The 16,861-nt window shown below is 51.7% G+C and overlaps 1 protein-coding gene across 1 annotated transcript in view; it reads left to right on the top strand.

The window, feature by feature from the left end:
- Positions 1-16,861, top strand: part of Myo18b (myosin XVIIIB) — a 216,633-nt gene that overhangs the window by 83,604 nt on the left and 116,168 nt on the right. Inside the window, 5 exon segments of the mRNA XM_037198646.1 lie at positions 815-904; positions 9,227-9,346; positions 10,282-10,390; positions 13,382-13,506; positions 16,357-16,511. Of these exon segments, the coding sequence (XP_037054541.1) occupies positions 815-904; positions 9,227-9,346; positions 10,282-10,390; positions 13,382-13,506; positions 16,357-16,511 (599 nt within the window).

Raw genomic sequence — 16,861 nt, 5'->3', positions numbered from 1 at the left:
TCTAAAAATAACCACTGCCAAGTCCATGCAAATGTCCCCAAATTGGAAAGAGCCTGAAATACGGCACTTTGATCCCAGGCCCTGTGGGTGACACATACCTTGTGAAGCCTGGGCTGTGCTCTTGCCAATCTATTCTAAACACCCCCAGGGGCATTTCGGGGAGCCCTTCCTCATTCTTCTTTAGTGCAGTATAGTATTCCCTTATGCTCACAGCCTATGCTTCACCCTGCCACCGGCTGCTCCTTCCAACGCTGGCATCACAGGCTTGGAGAGCTGCCCCTGGGGAGAGAGTGGTACTCATGAGGGTGAGGCACTGAGTGCCCTCTGCACAGCCACACACATGCGGTCAAGGGCTGAGCATTGCCACCATCCGGACTTGGGCACTCAGCCCCTAGACGAGGCTATGTGGACCAGGCTCCCAAGAGCATGGATGTTGTGGAAATCATGGAGGGGAGGTGACAGCATCTGGGTGACAGCCCAGGCGTGCTGACTGGATAACCATGCCATCACCAGCTACTCCTTTTCAAAAAGTTTTATTTTTAATTGAAAAATAATTGCTGTGTGAATTTATGGGGTGGGATGTAGAGTCCTGATGCCGTGATGTATGTGGAGTGATGAACCCGACTAACATGATGTGAGCATTTCACATCCTTTCAGCAAATGTGGACTGCCCGGGCCTCCCTGTAGCCCTTGAAGAGCTCACTAAGTAGCGTTCTGTCCCTGAAGCCTCACCCCCAGAGACTTCTCCTCACAGGAGTGGACCGGACCGTAAGGCCCGTCCCAGGCAGCTTCCACATGGGTGTTTGTCTTGCAGGAGGAGCTAACGCTGCTGAGGCAGAAGCTGCAGAAGTCGGAGAAGTCGAGAAGTGAGCTCAGGCAGAACACGGACCTGCTGGAGAGCAAGGTAGGCCAGCCGCCGCCCACCCAGACTCCCTGAGCACCTGCTGAGGGGGGGAAGGGCCTGTGCCGTGGCCGGTGATGCTCAGGCAGCTGTGGCACCCGTTTTATGGTGACGGTGGAGGGAAGGGAGGCCCTGGCACACCAGCATCTTCCGACCCCTCACAATCAGCGATGCTACGAAAGCTCCCTACATAAACCGTGAAAGGAGAAAGCAGGGTCGGGGCGAGGGATGTCCAAATAAGGGGAGGTTGTTGATTAGAGCGTGAAGTGAAGGCACACTAAATACTGATAAATACGTTCAGTCCAAGTTGTCACACATGTTACGGGTTGAGTCCAGAACATTCGGATAATTTGCTCCAGTCTGCCGGAAGACAAACCATCCAATAGGGAAAATTAAAAACTGATCAAAATCTGAACAGATGGTTCCCAGAATGGGCCGGCTGCTTCCTTTTTGCCTTTCCTCAAATTATTGATAATTTATTTAAAAGCTGTTACAGGAAACACACAGTCCTCATGAACGAGTAGCCCACTCACCTTCCCTGGGGACCTGCTGCCATCCACTGTTAACATTTCTACTGCGCCGATGTTTTCTCTGTTGAAATTTTGTTTTCTGAGGCAGGGTCTCCTACAGCCTTGGTCAGTGTGGCCAAGGATGATGGTAAACTTGTTGTTTAAAATGTGTTTTTATTTTTTAACTGGCTCTGGGTTTGTGTGGGTTTGTGTATGTGAGTGCAGGGCCCAAGGAGGCCAGCAGAGGGCACTGGATTCCCTGGCGTGGGAGTTACAGGCAGTTACCAGTGTTGGGAGCCAAACTCAGGTCCTCTGGAAGAGCAGTGAGTCCTTATAGTCACTGAGCTGTTGCTCCAGCCCCTAAGCACATATATTCTGAAAATTTCTTCTCTCACAATCCCGCACATGTATGATCTATTTTGATCATACTCCCCTCTCACCTCCTCCCACTCCTCTGAACTCCTTCCTAACAAGCCTTCTCCTGCTTTCTTGTCCTCTTTTGGTGGTCTACTACATTTAATTAGCAGTGTGTGTGTGTGTGTGTGTGTGTGTGTGTGTGTGTGTGTGTGCATGTATGTCTCTCTGTGTGTATGTGCATGTGTGTATGCCTTGTGTATTTGTGTGTGTGCATGTGTATATATATATATGCATGTGCGTGTGTGTATGCATGCCTGTGTATGTACATGTGTGTACCTGTGTATGCCTGTGTGTGTGACTGTGTATACACATGAATGTGTGTGTGTGTGCCTGTGTGTGTGTGTATTTATGTGTGTGTGTGCCTGTATGTGTGTGTATGTGTGTGTGTGTGTGCCTGTGTGTGTGTATGCATGTGTGTGTGTATGTATGTGTGTGCGTGTGTGTGTGTGTGTGTGTGTGTGTGCCTGTGTGTGTGTGCCTGTGTGTGGGTGTCACTTACAGGAACACAGGTAGATTACCAGCATCTATGCCACTAGAGAAGACGACTCTTCCTCCCGGCAATAGTGCCTCAGCTGGGGTGTGGCATGAGTCCCTACCCCTCCCTTCTGGAACATTGACTGGCTTGATCTTGTGCAGGTTTTCACAGACGCTGTGAGCTCATGAGTGCAACCAGAAGACAGTGTTTCACAGCATGCACGTGTGCATGCGCGTGCACGTGCACACACACACACCTGGCTCTTACATTCTTTCTCCCCCATCTTCCATGAAGTTCTGTCATCAGGGACATTCTCATTTCAAAGCTTTGCACGCTCAGGAGTGCAAATAGACTCACGAGGAGGAGAGGCTCCGTCTAAAGAGCAATCAGGAAATGCAAATCATTGCCTCGCTAAGTGCTCTTCAGGCTTCAGACAGGCAGAATGGAGAAGGGCTGGGGGGGGGGGTCGGCCAGGACGTGTGTGGCTGCCTCCACATCTCTGGCATGCGAATCGGTGTTACCGTGGGCAAACAAGCTGGTGTGGCATAGATAAGCGGCCAGTGCCCTGCAGCCCACAATGCCACTGTAGGCCTCTGTGTTAGATGCTAACCCCCGCACACATGACAAGAAGAGGTACCTCCCTTCTTCCATCATGCGGGTTCTGGGGCTTGCACTCAGATCATTAGCCTTGGCAGCAAGCATGCTTACCTGCTGAGCCACCTTGCTGGCCCCATGGAAGCGTTTCTGTAGTACCGCGCTCGGCTGAAAAAAACAAAGGAGGCTTATCAATGCCAGAGTGCGGTTGACCACGAAGTCACAGTCAGCCGCAAGGATGAAGGACATCTTTCCTTGCTCTCCTGTCCCTTCTCTCTGGTGCTCCCCAGCCACGGGTTTCACCCAGTATTTACAGTGTCAGGCATGTGCCTGGGGAGCAGACCTCAGACCTGATCAGAAAGCCGCTGGTCACCCCCATAACCTTCCTGCTTCTGTCACTCCTGTGGAGACAGCTTCCCTGGCAGGTCGATATTGTAGCACGCAGAGTCCAGCGCTGGTTGGTAACTTGTCTCCCGTGGCCCCGTGGCCCCGTGGCCCCGTGACACACCAGCAGGGATCACTTTTGTGATAAGCAGCAGCTCACGCCCACTGCGGCGGCGGCAGCGTCCCTCTCATCCTCGAATCCCATCTTGTCAGTGAGGGTGAGGGTTGGAGACAGCGGCATCCGGTGCCACGTAACGCTGTATCTGAAGGAAGGTGCTGATCTCCATGCTGGAAATTAACTATTACTGGGTTGCGTGGGCTTTTCTGCCTGAGGAGCCAGGGACGCACCGTGTTGCAGCTCTCCAGGCCTCATCCGTGGAAGGTTTGACCCAAGAGGGGACCCCCCCACTTCGCTGCCTCTTTGACCGGCTCTGAGATGAGTTCGGCTGCAGATGCGTGGGTCTTACTGTGGAATCTGGGGCAGGTCCTTGTAGAGCCTAACAGAGCAGACACAACCAGACCCCAGGCTTAGAGATGCTGAACCCAGACTTAGGGTGGCCTCTGTGGGTGACAGAGGGCTCACTTCCTCCCTGGTGAAGCGCTGGATGAGTCCTCAAAGCCCTCCTCCCTGAACGTACACCAAGGCTGGCCAGTGACCTCCGCGCATCCTGCTCTCAGAACCCCTCTGTGTCCTCTCAACACGGCCCCGCCGCTCGACAGGACAGGCCCGTGGAAAGCCTTGCTTCCTCACGAGATTCCCCCACACATTTGTAAAATGAGGCCCCAGAGATGGTTTGTTGGTGTGGGTGGGGAGGAGGGTTGGCATTGTCACCAGATGTAAGCACCTGGGCCCCACAGCCCAGGGAACTAGGCTAAGGCAACTAGACAGGTCAGGGAAAGCGGAGAAAGGTTTATCCAGTGTGGCCACATTAGGAAGAAGAATAAAGAGGCCCAGTGACCCAAGCCTACAAGAGGCTCCGACAGCTAAGCACCCTGGTCAAGCCGTGGCCCCGCCTGCCCCTGACCTGTCTTGTCTGGGCTCCCTCTCTCCTGCACACGGTCTGGCAGGTTGTCAGAACTGGGTGAAATCTCTTTCGAGTTTGTTCTCTGGCAAGCATCAGGCTTCAGCCTTTTCCTTCGTCCTGCATGAACTTCCTTGGGGGAAATTCCATTTTGAATTTTGTTTTTTCACGGTTCCAGTTTGAATGGTCTGATGGCCAAGGAGAGACACACATCTCTCTTTAGAATATCTACTCTCCTGTCAGGATGGGTTCCGCATCTTTAGGCCGGCGCTGGCACCTTCCTGCCTCAGTCTCCCCCCCTCCCCATCTGCACTCAGGAGGCCGAGTCGGCTCCGTCTCTCAGAGTGGCTTGTGGTCAGCACTGGCCCTTCGTGGACACGATCACTTGGTTGAATACCGTTACTGGGCAGCGATGGTGTGCCTGGTTGGGCTGTCTGTGGAGGTAACCGAGCGTTGGAGCAGCCACTGTGCTGGACGTTTGTTCTAGAACTTCCTGATGACCAGGGCAACTGTGAGGGCAGGGAAACCAGGCCCGGGCCACCCGTTCTGTGACACTCGGCCCCTCTGCTGCCTGACACCGCAGTGGGGCCGCCCGGGGCCTGCAGACTCAGTCTCTCGTTCAGCAGATGGGTCAGAGGTCCACACAGGGTCTTTGGCCACAGCCCAGCAAGGGCAGCTGAGGTCCACGTCTTATCTGGCCTTCGATCTGCACCAGGTTGGTCTGTCTCTGGTGGGCAATGGCTCCCACTGTACGGACTTCAACACACCGTCATAATTGTTCCGTTGATGGGGAAGCGTGGGACATGTCAATACACGTATGCAGCATACACGCCAAAGCAGAGTGATCACACACACACTCGACGTGGTTGACACTGGCGGTGTCTTTGTGCTGGGGACATTTAAATCCTGTCTGTTGGCTGTGCTGAAACATGCAATTAAGAGCCAGGGAGATGGTTGCCACCAAGCATGCAGACCCGAGTTTGAGTCCCTGAACGCGTGTAAAAGCTGAATGCATAACACAGGATCTGTAATCCCAGCGCTCCCACTGGGCGATCACAGGCAGAGACACAAGAAGCCCGGAAGTTCTCAGCTCAGGTAGCCTGGCGTCCACAGCAAAAAAAAAAAAACAACAAAGAGAAAAACAACAGAGACCTAGGGCTGTCCTCTGTTTCCACACATGTGCCTGCACACACACACACACACACACACACACACACACACACACTTGCTGTCAATCACTTGCCCTCTGCAGAACACTAGCCGCATCCCCCTGTGGCCGACCTCCGTATCTGAGACCCCTCTTCTCTCCATTCGCCTCCCCCGAGCTCTTCCCAGGTTTGAGAATCTTTGAAAGTCGGACCTGAAGGCACGGGCAGCCTAAGAGATATGAGTTCCCCAGGAGTTACTTATCTCTAATTACCCTGTGTGTCCTCAGTCTAGGGCCTGACACACAGTAGGTATGCGCATAATGCCTGCAGGACCCGTGGGTAATGACAGCCATACCCCCCCCCCTGCTTTTAGTGTGTGTCCTGGGCTGTCCACTGTGCCAGATGCTTTCTTCTCAGTGCTGGGCATTGATCTAGGACTCGCACGCGCTCAGTGAGCACCCCATCACAGAGCCGCAGCCCACCCTCTTTCGCAGACAATGTCTTGCTGTTTCACGCAGATGGGTCTTAAACAGGTGGTTCTTCTGCCTCAGCCTCTGGGTCACCAGGGTAACCAGCCCGTGCCACCAGGCCCGGCCAGTTCCTTTCCCTTAAGACTCTATAGAGACAAGCAGCCATTCCTGTCCCCTTCTGCCCAGCTTGTCCTCGGGGGCCATTGTCCCTAAGTAGAAAGGGCATTTCTGCTGATTCCAGCACCCGGTGGATCCGGGGAGGGTTGTTAAAGCAATTTCCCGTCAACTGGCCTGTGACATCTGTAGAAATCTGCTATGTTTGCAAACCAGATCACCCATCCTTAAATTGGTTTTTGAAATTCCGAGTTGGGGTTTCCTCCTCCCCTCCATAGACAGGGCCTCTACCCATGCTTCAAAGGAAGGAGCGGGGAGGGGAGAAGAGGGGAAGGGGAGAGAGAAAAAGAGAGGAGAGGGATGAAAAGGAGTGGGGAGGGAAGGAGGAATGGGAAGGTTTGTGTGGACTTGGCCACGTGAGAGCATCCCGTAGTCTCCTGTAGCTGAAGGAATTGACTGTCCTTCGGGCTCCCGACTGTGGGTTCCATGAGACTCAAAATTAATGCATTATATTAATTTTGTGCTCCCCACGCTCAGGCCGATTAGCACAAATTAAATTTCACACTAATTGTCTGAGCGAGCCTTTGCTGGGCCCCTGCTTGGGATCAAGGCGGATTCCCGGGGTGGGAGGTGGTTAGGAGCGTGGCCCTGGATGTTCCCGGATTGTATGATCACTGTCCCAGCCTCGTGGAGTGTTTGCAAGGCCACAAGCAAATCTAACTTGCCCAAAGCAAAGAGAGGCCAGGGTTAGGGGGAGGGGGACACTGGGTCGCTCTGATTCTGTCCTCTACTCCTGAGCTCAGCTTCCTGGCGGGGCCTTGGGGACGCTGGTGGCGAGACTGCACTTTAACAAACCCTAAAGTGTGCAAGGCTTCTCGGGTGTATGATTTCAAGCCAGCAGACTGAGGAAGCACAGAAGGGCCCCTCTCAGAGACCACCCACCCAGAGACCCCGGAAGCCCCACTTCTGTAGCCGTGACGCTAGATGCAGCAGAGAGATGTGAGTTCAGATCTCAGCTCTGCTGCTGGCTTGCTCTGTGATCTTGGAGTTCTTCCCCATCTCTCACTGTCTGGCTGTCTCTGCTTCTGTGATTTGGGCCACAGCAGGGCAAGGACAGGCTGGAGAGGGAAAGAAGGCAGCCCATAGACCGCGCAGTGGCCTCGACTTCTGTAGCACAGCTGTTTTCCCGACAACACAGCTCTTACCTCAGAGGTCACTTGTTCTGGAGTTAAATATGAGTGACCACGTCCTGGGAACAGATCTAGGCTACCTATCACCATCCAACATGGTGACCATTCTATGAAATGTTATGGTATCGGAACAAAGAAACCATGAATCAACACTTCTCTAGTACGTTGGGGGGAAACATCAGTTGTAGCTTATGGAAAATAAGATCATAGGTCACAGATGCTGGAACATCCCTAGCCTGTGGCCAGGAAGCCAGGGGTGTGCTAAGTTAATACAGCACAAAAAGTTCCATTCACAGATGGTCACAGAACGTCAGCTCAGACAAAGAACATGGGATGGCTATCAGACGGGCTGAGGATAGCCCAAGACGAATCGAGATGAGACTCCGGACTTGCAGCACTCCAACTTCCCCAGCGGCTGATGTTGCAAGCGGCCCATCAGCCTGGCAGAGTTCTCCCAGAACTTTCATTCATGATAATGTTTTATTTTCTGAGCACTAAAAGTAAATCCACAAGCTGGGCGGTGGTGGCGCACGCCTTTAATCCCAACACTCGGGAGGCAGAGGTAGGCGGAGCTCTGTGAGTTCGAGGCCAGCCTGGTCTACAGAGCGAGATCCAGGACAGGCTCCAAAACTACACAGAGAAAGCCCTGTCTTGGAAAAACAAAATAATGATTAATAATAAAATAAACCCACAATACAGATGTGCGTCTTAGGGCAACTGGAGCCCCTGTGGAAAAAAAATGAGAAAGAGAGAGTCACCTTTTACGGACATCTCTGGGGCTCCCTTTGATGGCCCACACCCGTGCACATGTGAGCAGCACTAACTGGACTTAGTGTGTTAGAAAAAACATGTTCTTAGACTTGACCCTGTACCTGCTTCCTTTTCACATTCTCTAACTCTCGACTTTACATACATATATACATACATACATACATACATACATACACATAAATATATATATATATATATATATATATATATATATATATATATATATATATATTATACTTGTAGTTAAAAATACACAGTGAAGCCCTAGGTTCCATCCTCAGCATGACATATACATGGGCCACGCCTATAACCCCAGAAGGATGAAGGAGTTCAAGGCCATCCTCAGCTACCCAGAGTTAAAGGATGGCCTGGGCTACATGAGACCATGTCGTGTACACATGTGTGTACACACACACAGGATACACTCACAATACAGTCACTGGACAATATATCTGTACACACACACACACACACACACACACACACTTAATTCACAGTCCCATGCTTTCTGGTGTCTTTCAAACAGTCGAGAAGAAAGCAGCATGGACTGAGAGGCCAGGTGTCCACTTTATTTCCTCTCCTATGGTGCTGGTGCCTGTGTCTGTCAGCTTAGGAGAAAGCAAGGCACCTTCATCAGCTCCTTCAGAAACACTCAGCTCACATGTCCTGTTAATTCCCTGTCCCCTTCTTAACAGGTCCATGTAATCGCTAAGGACAGATTACAGGTGAGGTGCACCAGGAAGACAGGCCAGGAAGGCACAGGGCCAGTACCACAGCCCACAGAGAGCCATCGAGAGCTCTGCATGCAGCATCCAACTGTGTGTGTGTGTCTTACTCGAGGACAGCGATGCTCAGTCCCACAGGGTGACTCAGGTTCACTGATGGTTAAAAGCCTCTGCTAAGCACCTGTCTTTAGTTGAGTACCTTCTGGGTGCCAGGCACTGTACTAAACTCTCCAGGGCTTATCTCACTTATTCCCCACAACAGTTCTGTTAGTTCTCTCCCTTCCTTTCAAAGTGGAGAAAACTGAGAATCAGAGAAGCTGGGCAGGGTACTCCCACACCATGAACAGTTACAACCTGAAGTATGAGCTCTTAGCCTTTTGTTTAGGGAGAAGGATCGCCTTTCCTCTCCTCTCCCCGGGAGTGGTTTGTCCCGGGATGGTCCTGTGCTGTGTGCGGTGAGTAGAGGAAAGGAGAGTCAGTGGTCCTTGTGGTTTCCTCTTCCTCAGATCACAGACTTGACCTCAGAGCTTGCTGATGAACGCTTCAAAGGTGACGTGGCCTGCCAGGCACTGGAGAGTGAGCGGGCAGAGCGGCTTCAGGCACTCCGAGAGGTTCAGGAGCTCAAGGTGAGGGCTCATGCGGATCTAGTGGGGTGGCCAGAAGTAGGACATCCTGGTTACTAGTACTTCTAGTAACTAGTACTAGTACTGAGATGCATAGGCTAACTGACCTCTGTGTCCTAGCTCCTAGGGACAGTTGGGTCTTCCTAAGGCAAGGCCTGAGAGATGCTGTGGGTAGTGAGCTTAGTGATGGAGGCATCATACATGTGACCTTGGAAGACACTTGGGTGGGAAAAACACAGGGGACTCCATTCTCATCTCAGGAGTGAATGTGTAACAGGTGACCAAACCCTGGCTTTGGATGGTCACACGTGAAATGGTCGGTCTTGGCCAGTTGACTCCATTTTCTTTCTTTCTTTTTTTTTTTTTTTTTTTTGGTTTTTTCGAGACAGGGTTTCTCTGTGTAGCTTTGCGCCTTTCCTGGGACTCACTTGGTAGCCCAGGCTGGCCTCGAACTCACAGAGATCTGCCTGGCTCTGCCTCCTGAGTGCTGGGATTGAAGGCGTGCGCCACCACCACCCGGCTCTATTTTCATTACTATAACAAAAATATCTCTAAGTGGGTTTCTTTATAAATCAAACTAGCTCATGGTCTGGAGACTGAAGGTCTTGGGCTAGGCCCATTAGCTTGGTCTTTGGTAAAAGCCGAAGACAGCTGGCATCATGGCAGGAGGGGAAAGATCACTGAACCGAACAGAAAGCTAGAGACAGGGAGGCTCCGGGCTCCCCCCCTTTATAATAGCCCTCTGTAAGAACTAATGTGAGGGTCTCACAAGAACCACTGTAATTCCTTCCAGGGCTCCAGTGATGTGAGGACCTCCATTAGGCCTGACCTTTCACGGTGCCATGCGGAGGACTCGTTTCCCAATGCATGGACATAGGGTCAGGAGTATAAACTCTTATCATTTCCAAACCTTGGCCCTCACCAAGCCTTTCTTCCAGGCTAAGTACCAGCAAGTGCAAGAGGCATTGGGGGAAGTACAGAAGCAGCTGGAGGAGGCACAGCACAAGAGCCAACTGGTCAACCTTGAAGAGAAGCACGCAGGAGGTGGTGAGCAGCCAGGGACCCTCGGGGTTGGACGCTGGCTGGTGAAACACCTTTTCACTCAGTTTGTACATTGAATATGCACTGAGCACTTATGTCCCATGGATACCACATCTGCCGAGGTCAATGGGCACAGCTTTGCCCTTGGGCAGCTTACAGTCTGATCTAACATCTGTCTTGCCATCTGACCAAATTCACAGTGGAGACTGATCACTGAGAGAGGTGTTATATGGGAGAAGGTCCATGCTCAAAGGCAGGGAAGAGCTGGAAAGGCAGCTCATTCGGTAAAGTGCTCGCCATGGCACCTTCAGGAATGACCCCTAATACTAAAAAAAAAAAAAAAAAAGCCAGGTGCGATGGCACAGGCTTGTAATCCTAACTTTGGGGAGGCAGAGACAAGAGACTGGGCTGGCTGGCCACCAACCTTGCCTGATTTATGAGTCACAAGGATATTGAGAGACCCCTGTTTCACCAAAACAAGGTGGATGGTATCTGAGCTGAGACTTAAGGTTGACCTCTGGCCTCCATGCTTACATATACACACATGCACAAACACCCCCACACGGGCGCACACACATACACTCAAGAAGAGTTGGTGTCTATGTGTTAGACAGTCTTCTATTCCTATATCTTAAGTGCACATTTCTGTGAAGATGACCCAGGGTGGAGCCCAAGAAGCTGCACCACATCATTTAAAGCCTTCACTGAGCCTCAGATGTCCTATCTTCAAGCGCAGGTGGTCCCAGACGATAACTGGGAGCGCTGGACCATATAGAGTAGAGTGCTGCATAGGCATCAGCTACCTTATCATCATGCGGGACAGCATCCCTACATGTTCTCACATCAGCACAGTTCACACACGAGGAAGTTGACTGACTCTCAGAGTCACGACACAGTGAGAGGCAGATGGCACCAGACCTTTCTGGTGTGGCCCGATTGTGCCACTGCCCGGGGACTCTACTTTCACGGGGGTGAGGGACCTGTTGGTAGAGAGCCAACTGTGTAGGGTAGCACAGCCTCCCAGAAGCATCCCAGAACAGGCTTCATCCATCCAAGACGCGTCTGGCTGAGGCTCCTCAGGTGTGTGTTTCTTCTGCAGTGATCAGGGGGCTGGTGATGTGGGAGACACACTTAGCTCACAGGCGCATCAGTCACGACACGAAGCAGGTGCTCAGCTCTGGATGTGCAGTCTGGGAAGCCAGGCCACAGATAATCTGTTTTTCCTTATGAAAGTCACACACACTCTTTACATGAAATCTCTAAAATACAGGAAGGCTGAAATAGGCAATAAAACACTTTCACCCACCACTGAGGTGCTTTCTCGCCTGCCTCTGTGCATCATAAAAAAGCATGGCTTTCTCTATGCCTGCCTAAATACGTAGAGTGAGTCTTTTATAATACACATCCAGCACTAGGCTGGACACTGGGGGCTACAGAAGAATTTCAGTTGTTTTTTTTTTCCCTCAGAAAACTAGCCATAAATGTGGAGACAGATGACAGAAAGCCAGGAAATGGGTGAATGGATAATTCAGAGCATTGTTGTACAAACTGATTAACTCATTCACTCATTCATCAACTTGCTCATTGACCCATCCATCTACCCACCTACCCATCAGTCCATTATCTATGCATCCACTTATTTATCCACCCTAACATCCACCATTATATCTGCTCATCAATCACACATCCATTACTCTATCATCTTCCATCTACCCAGCCATCTATCTCTTTATCTACTGTCTGTCTGTCTGTCTGTCTGTCTGTCTGTCTGTCTGTCTGTCTGTCTCTATCTATCTATCTATCTATCTATCTATCTATCTATCTATCTATCTATCTATCTATCTATCTATCCCTCTATCTATCATCTATCTATCATCTATCTATCAACACTCTTTTGCACTTATCATGTGCTCAACATCATAGTATGTCCTAGGATAGTCCTTATGGATATGATTCTGGATTCTCATAAGTTTTCCCAGGAGAAAACTAGTTTGTAGCTCTCTCTGAACATTTTCTCACTCCCACTGAATTATACTAGAAGCTGAATAGAAATGACTTGATGTTAATGCAGTTATCTCCTGTACTGGTAAAAAGTAATGCATGGAAGGAGAGTTCCGTGGATGGAGAGATGGACTGATAGATGGATATGTGGACTGACAGATGGGTAGGTAAATGGATGAGTCAGTAGATGGATGAGTGACGGATGGATGGATGAGCTAATGAATGAATGGATGGTGGATGGATGGACAGGTCGATGGGTAATGGATGGATGTAGATGGGTGGAAAGGTACAGAGACAATAAAGAAGTGGAATGACTACTTCTTAAGGATGTTTCCCCAGCTCCATTAACTGGAGGACCATTATTCTCTTGTTTGATTATCAAAACATAACACATTGTAACCCCTAATTCAGCCAAACAATTTCAATTCAACCAATGCATGATTTTTTTTTTAACCAAATCAAGGGATTTAGTACACATAACATCTCTCAGGGCACCTTGTATCCAAGTTTATTGAATGATTACCCATTCATTTGTCTAGTAACTCAACCCGAGATCAATGCTAACAGTCTGCCACCCAGCCTGTGGCCAGGAGCATGGCTCTCGTTGCCTCGTGATTTTGCTGGGTCCATTGGTAGCTGGAAAATGTCCCTTCCCTCTGTCTGAAAAACTTCTAGATGATGTTGGGGGAAACACTAATGACTAGAGAGCTCCCTGCCTTACAGATTATGGGAGAAACATCTGGGCACCCTATAGAGTGCAAGGGACTTGACTTTAACAGCTGTGAAGTCAACACTCTAGACAGCTGGATGTGGCCAGGGCAGGCTGCCTGGAGGGAGTTTTGGCCTTTTCTTTAACTTGGGCTTCAGTTCTTACCCTGAAGCCAAGGCTGAGGCTCAGGGGCCACGAGCTTTGTGAAGTGGCGAGCACAGGGCTAAGGAGTGAGGGGAAGCCCACATCTGCCGCCTCACTCACCAGCCTTCGACCCTGTGACGCAGCGGATGAGTGGCAGATGCGCCTGGACTGTGCTCAGATGGAGAATGACTTCCTGCGCAAGCGCCTTCAGCAGTGTGAGGAGAGACTGGACTCAGAGATGAAGGCCCGGACGGAGCTGGAGCAGAAGGTGAGAGATGGTGGAGGGTCGGGGCCCCTGAGGCCCTGGGAGCTGGTGCCTTCTCCCCTCCGCAGTGAGAGGCCACTGTGTTGTCCGGTCCTGAGCTCTACTATTGGAATAAATGCTGTCCCTGTGGGACACAGGGCGTGTGCTCTGAGGGAAGGGTGCCCACGGGCCTTGAATCTAGGTCCGCGTCAGAGCTCTGGCTCGAGCGGAAATCACCGGCGTCTGGGCCTTGGGTTCTGCTCTGTAAACTCAGCCACAGCCCATTCTCAGAACTGCTCCACTGTCTCAGTCACAGTTCGATGGCTGTGAAGAGACACCATGACCAAGGCAGCTCCTGTGATAGAAAGCATTTAACCGAGGGCTTGTTTCCAGTTTCAGAGGCTTCATCCATTATCAGCATGATGGGGAGCATGGTGCTGGAGAGGTAGCTGAGAGCCACATCATGATCCCCAGGAAGAGGGAGACTGGGCCTGGCCTGGGCTTTTGAACCCCCCCTGTCCACCCCAGTGACACACTTCCTTCAATAAGGCCACACGTCCTTATAGTGCCACTCCCTCTGAGCCTATGGGGGCCGTGTTCATCCAAACCACCACAGAGGGATCCCTGTCAGAAATACACTCGGAAGAGGCCTGGGTTCTTGGACAACTGTTTTCTCCCTCAATCCATGGCTTCAGACTTCCCTACCACAGGCTGGGGGTCCCATTCCTCTTCTCCTTCTCTCTGTTTTTGAGGAGCCGAGCCCAAGGTCCATCACCTGGGTCTGTCTGTCTATTCACACATCGCTCCTTGCAGAGAGGTCGGGATCTGGTGACTGCCCTCACTTTTGGCAAGGCCACCGTGATGCCGGTGTCTACCTTTTCCACTCTGTCTTTGTGTCACCTGCATATCTACCCTCCTGGAATGCCCCCGCCCCACCCCCTTTATTTCTTAGCACTGGACATTGAACACCGCCTGGTCCTTTGCGCCAGGCAAGCACTCGGCCATGAAGCCGTATATCACTGGCTTCCTCTTCACTGTTTTCGAGACAGCCTCTTGCTGTGCTATCCAGGGTGGCCTTGAACTTGTGATCTTCCTTCCTCAGCCAGCTGGGATGACTGGCCTGCACCACCAGGCCGAACTTCCGTTTCTTTCCTGGTGGCATAGCTCATTGTTAGCAATGCCATAGCATCTTCTCTCCTCCTGTCTGGATGTTCACTGCGACCACCCTGCCTCTTGACTTGCTACTTGCTCTCTGGCTAGCACTCTCCCCGTGGGGTGAAGGCAAATGGCACAGATTCCCACAGTGCACCTCATCGGCCAAATTTCTGTGGCATAAACACGCCCACGGTCAGTTTCAAATTACCACCCTGAACCAGGCGCAGCAGCTTATGCCTGTGACCCTCATACCTGAGGTAGAAACAGGAAGATCAAGCATTTGAGGCCAGCTTTGGCTCCTCAGCAAGTTCAAGGACAAGCCTGAGCCACACGAAGCTCTGTCTGAAAGGATCAGATAATCCCTTCCAAATTGTTAGGAGGATGAATTTGGAAGATCTGAGCCTCAAGAGCCCATCCCAGAGCCACGCCGATTTCCTCCTCCTCCCCAAATGCCCAATTCTCCCTCAGCCCAGGGCCTTTGCATGTGATGCAGCTTCAGCAGCTCAGAGGATGGAGCTTTTCTTCTGTCTGCATATCCTCACCCTAGCTTAAGACCTTACACACCCCTCCCTCCAAAGCCTCGGCTAACACAGCCTAAGGTAGGAGTCCCTGGGCCGTGCCCCCTGAGTCGGGGCTACACCCTTGCCGTGTAGAGGAATCTACTTCTTGGTCTCTCCCATCCTCCGTAAGAGCCACAGGGCAGAGGCTTCTATTGGCTGGTCCTGCTACTATATTTTCCAAGTGAGAGGAAAATAAACTATGATATCTCACGACAGAGGGGGTCGAGGGATGATCACTATGGAAGAGAGGTACAGTGACCCCTCCCCCCCCGCCAGGGTGTTGCTGGTGGAGGTTTTAACCGTCACTTCCGAGATGGACACAGCAGTGTGACACATAAGAGACACACCCTGGGCGTCCCCACACAGAGCGACAAAGAAGGGTTCAGCCTGGGTCTGTAACAACAAATTACAAAGCCAGGTCGCTCTCCCCAAGGAAGGGGGGGGATATTCACACGACATTAAAAAGTCATAAACCTGCGACCTTCTCCGAGCAGCGGAACGTAAGAAAACATCCCATTTGCCTTCAAATACGGAATTTAGAATTACAGGCCTCATTAACTCGGAGTTTTGCTTATTTAAAGCAAGCCTTTTAATGAGGCCACTTCTTCAAAGCGTGTGTGCCGAGTCCCACTCCTCCCCAGATCTAAACTAGGACACCGTGGGGGGGGAGCCGCGTTCTCGGAAGATACAGGCGGCTCCGCGGCTCCTGTTTGTTCAAGGCCCCAAGTAAGCTGTGGGCTTCAGCCCGCGCCAGGGACCCTGCGGTGCCCGCTCCCGTGGGGCCACCTCGAGGGTGTGCTCCGATTGGATTGGCTGGGAGTGCCCTCTTGGTGACTCTGTAGCTAATCCTCAGCCGTCTCCCAGGATGACAGATCCATCAATCACCCGCTGGTCAATGTGTCAAGTCCGGGCAGGGCAGGGCAAAATGAATTCCAGGTGAGGGGCAGGAGCTTGGCTGAGGCAAAGCCAGAGAGATCACCAAGGGTCTGAGGGACTCACCCCGTGTGTCCTCCCAGCAAAGTGGAGCTCCGGGAAGCAGCTTCCTGGAGCTGGCAGGAACTCCTCCGAGGTCCTCTCTCTCCCAGCGTCCATTTCCTTACATGACGCTGACCTTGGAAATGGAGGTGCCCGTGAGCTCCTGACTCCCTTCTTTCCACAGCTCGGGGAGCTGCAGAGCGCTTACGAAGAGGCCAAGAAGACGGCCCACCAACTGAAGAGGAAGTGCCACCACCTCACCTGGGACCTGGACGACACGCGGGTGCTGCTGGAGAACCAGCAGAGCAGGAACCATGAGCTGGAGAAGAGGCGGAAGAAGTGAGTCATGTCCCACCAGGGAGGGCCGCACGGTGACGGGGTACACTGAGGTCTCTCGGTGCTCTTCCAAAGCCACCCCACTTCTGTCTGGCATCCCTGAGCACTGAGTGCAGACCCTCCTTCCCACCCCCACGTGGAATTCCTGTCAGGTTCTCAAGACTCCAGCCTGGAACTGTTAACCCCGCCTGCCTTGTTCCCGATGGCTCTGTGACCTTGGGGAAATTACTTACCCTCTCTGGGCTCCAGCATCTCCTCTCATCAAGGGGTTTGTTGTGGAGAGTGAGGGTGAGCTAGCGTGATGGGCGAGAGTCCGTGCCTCTCAGGAGACCATATCAATTCATGTCTGTTTC

Source organism: Peromyscus leucopus, chromosome 23, assembly GCF_004664715.2.
Source record: "Peromyscus leucopus breed LL Stock chromosome 23, UCI_PerLeu_2.1, whole genome shotgun sequence".
In the NCBI taxonomy this organism is placed as follows: domain Eukaryota; kingdom Metazoa; phylum Chordata; class Mammalia; order Rodentia; family Cricetidae; genus Peromyscus; species Peromyscus leucopus.
This window is presented reverse-complemented; position numbering and strand designations above follow the sequence as displayed.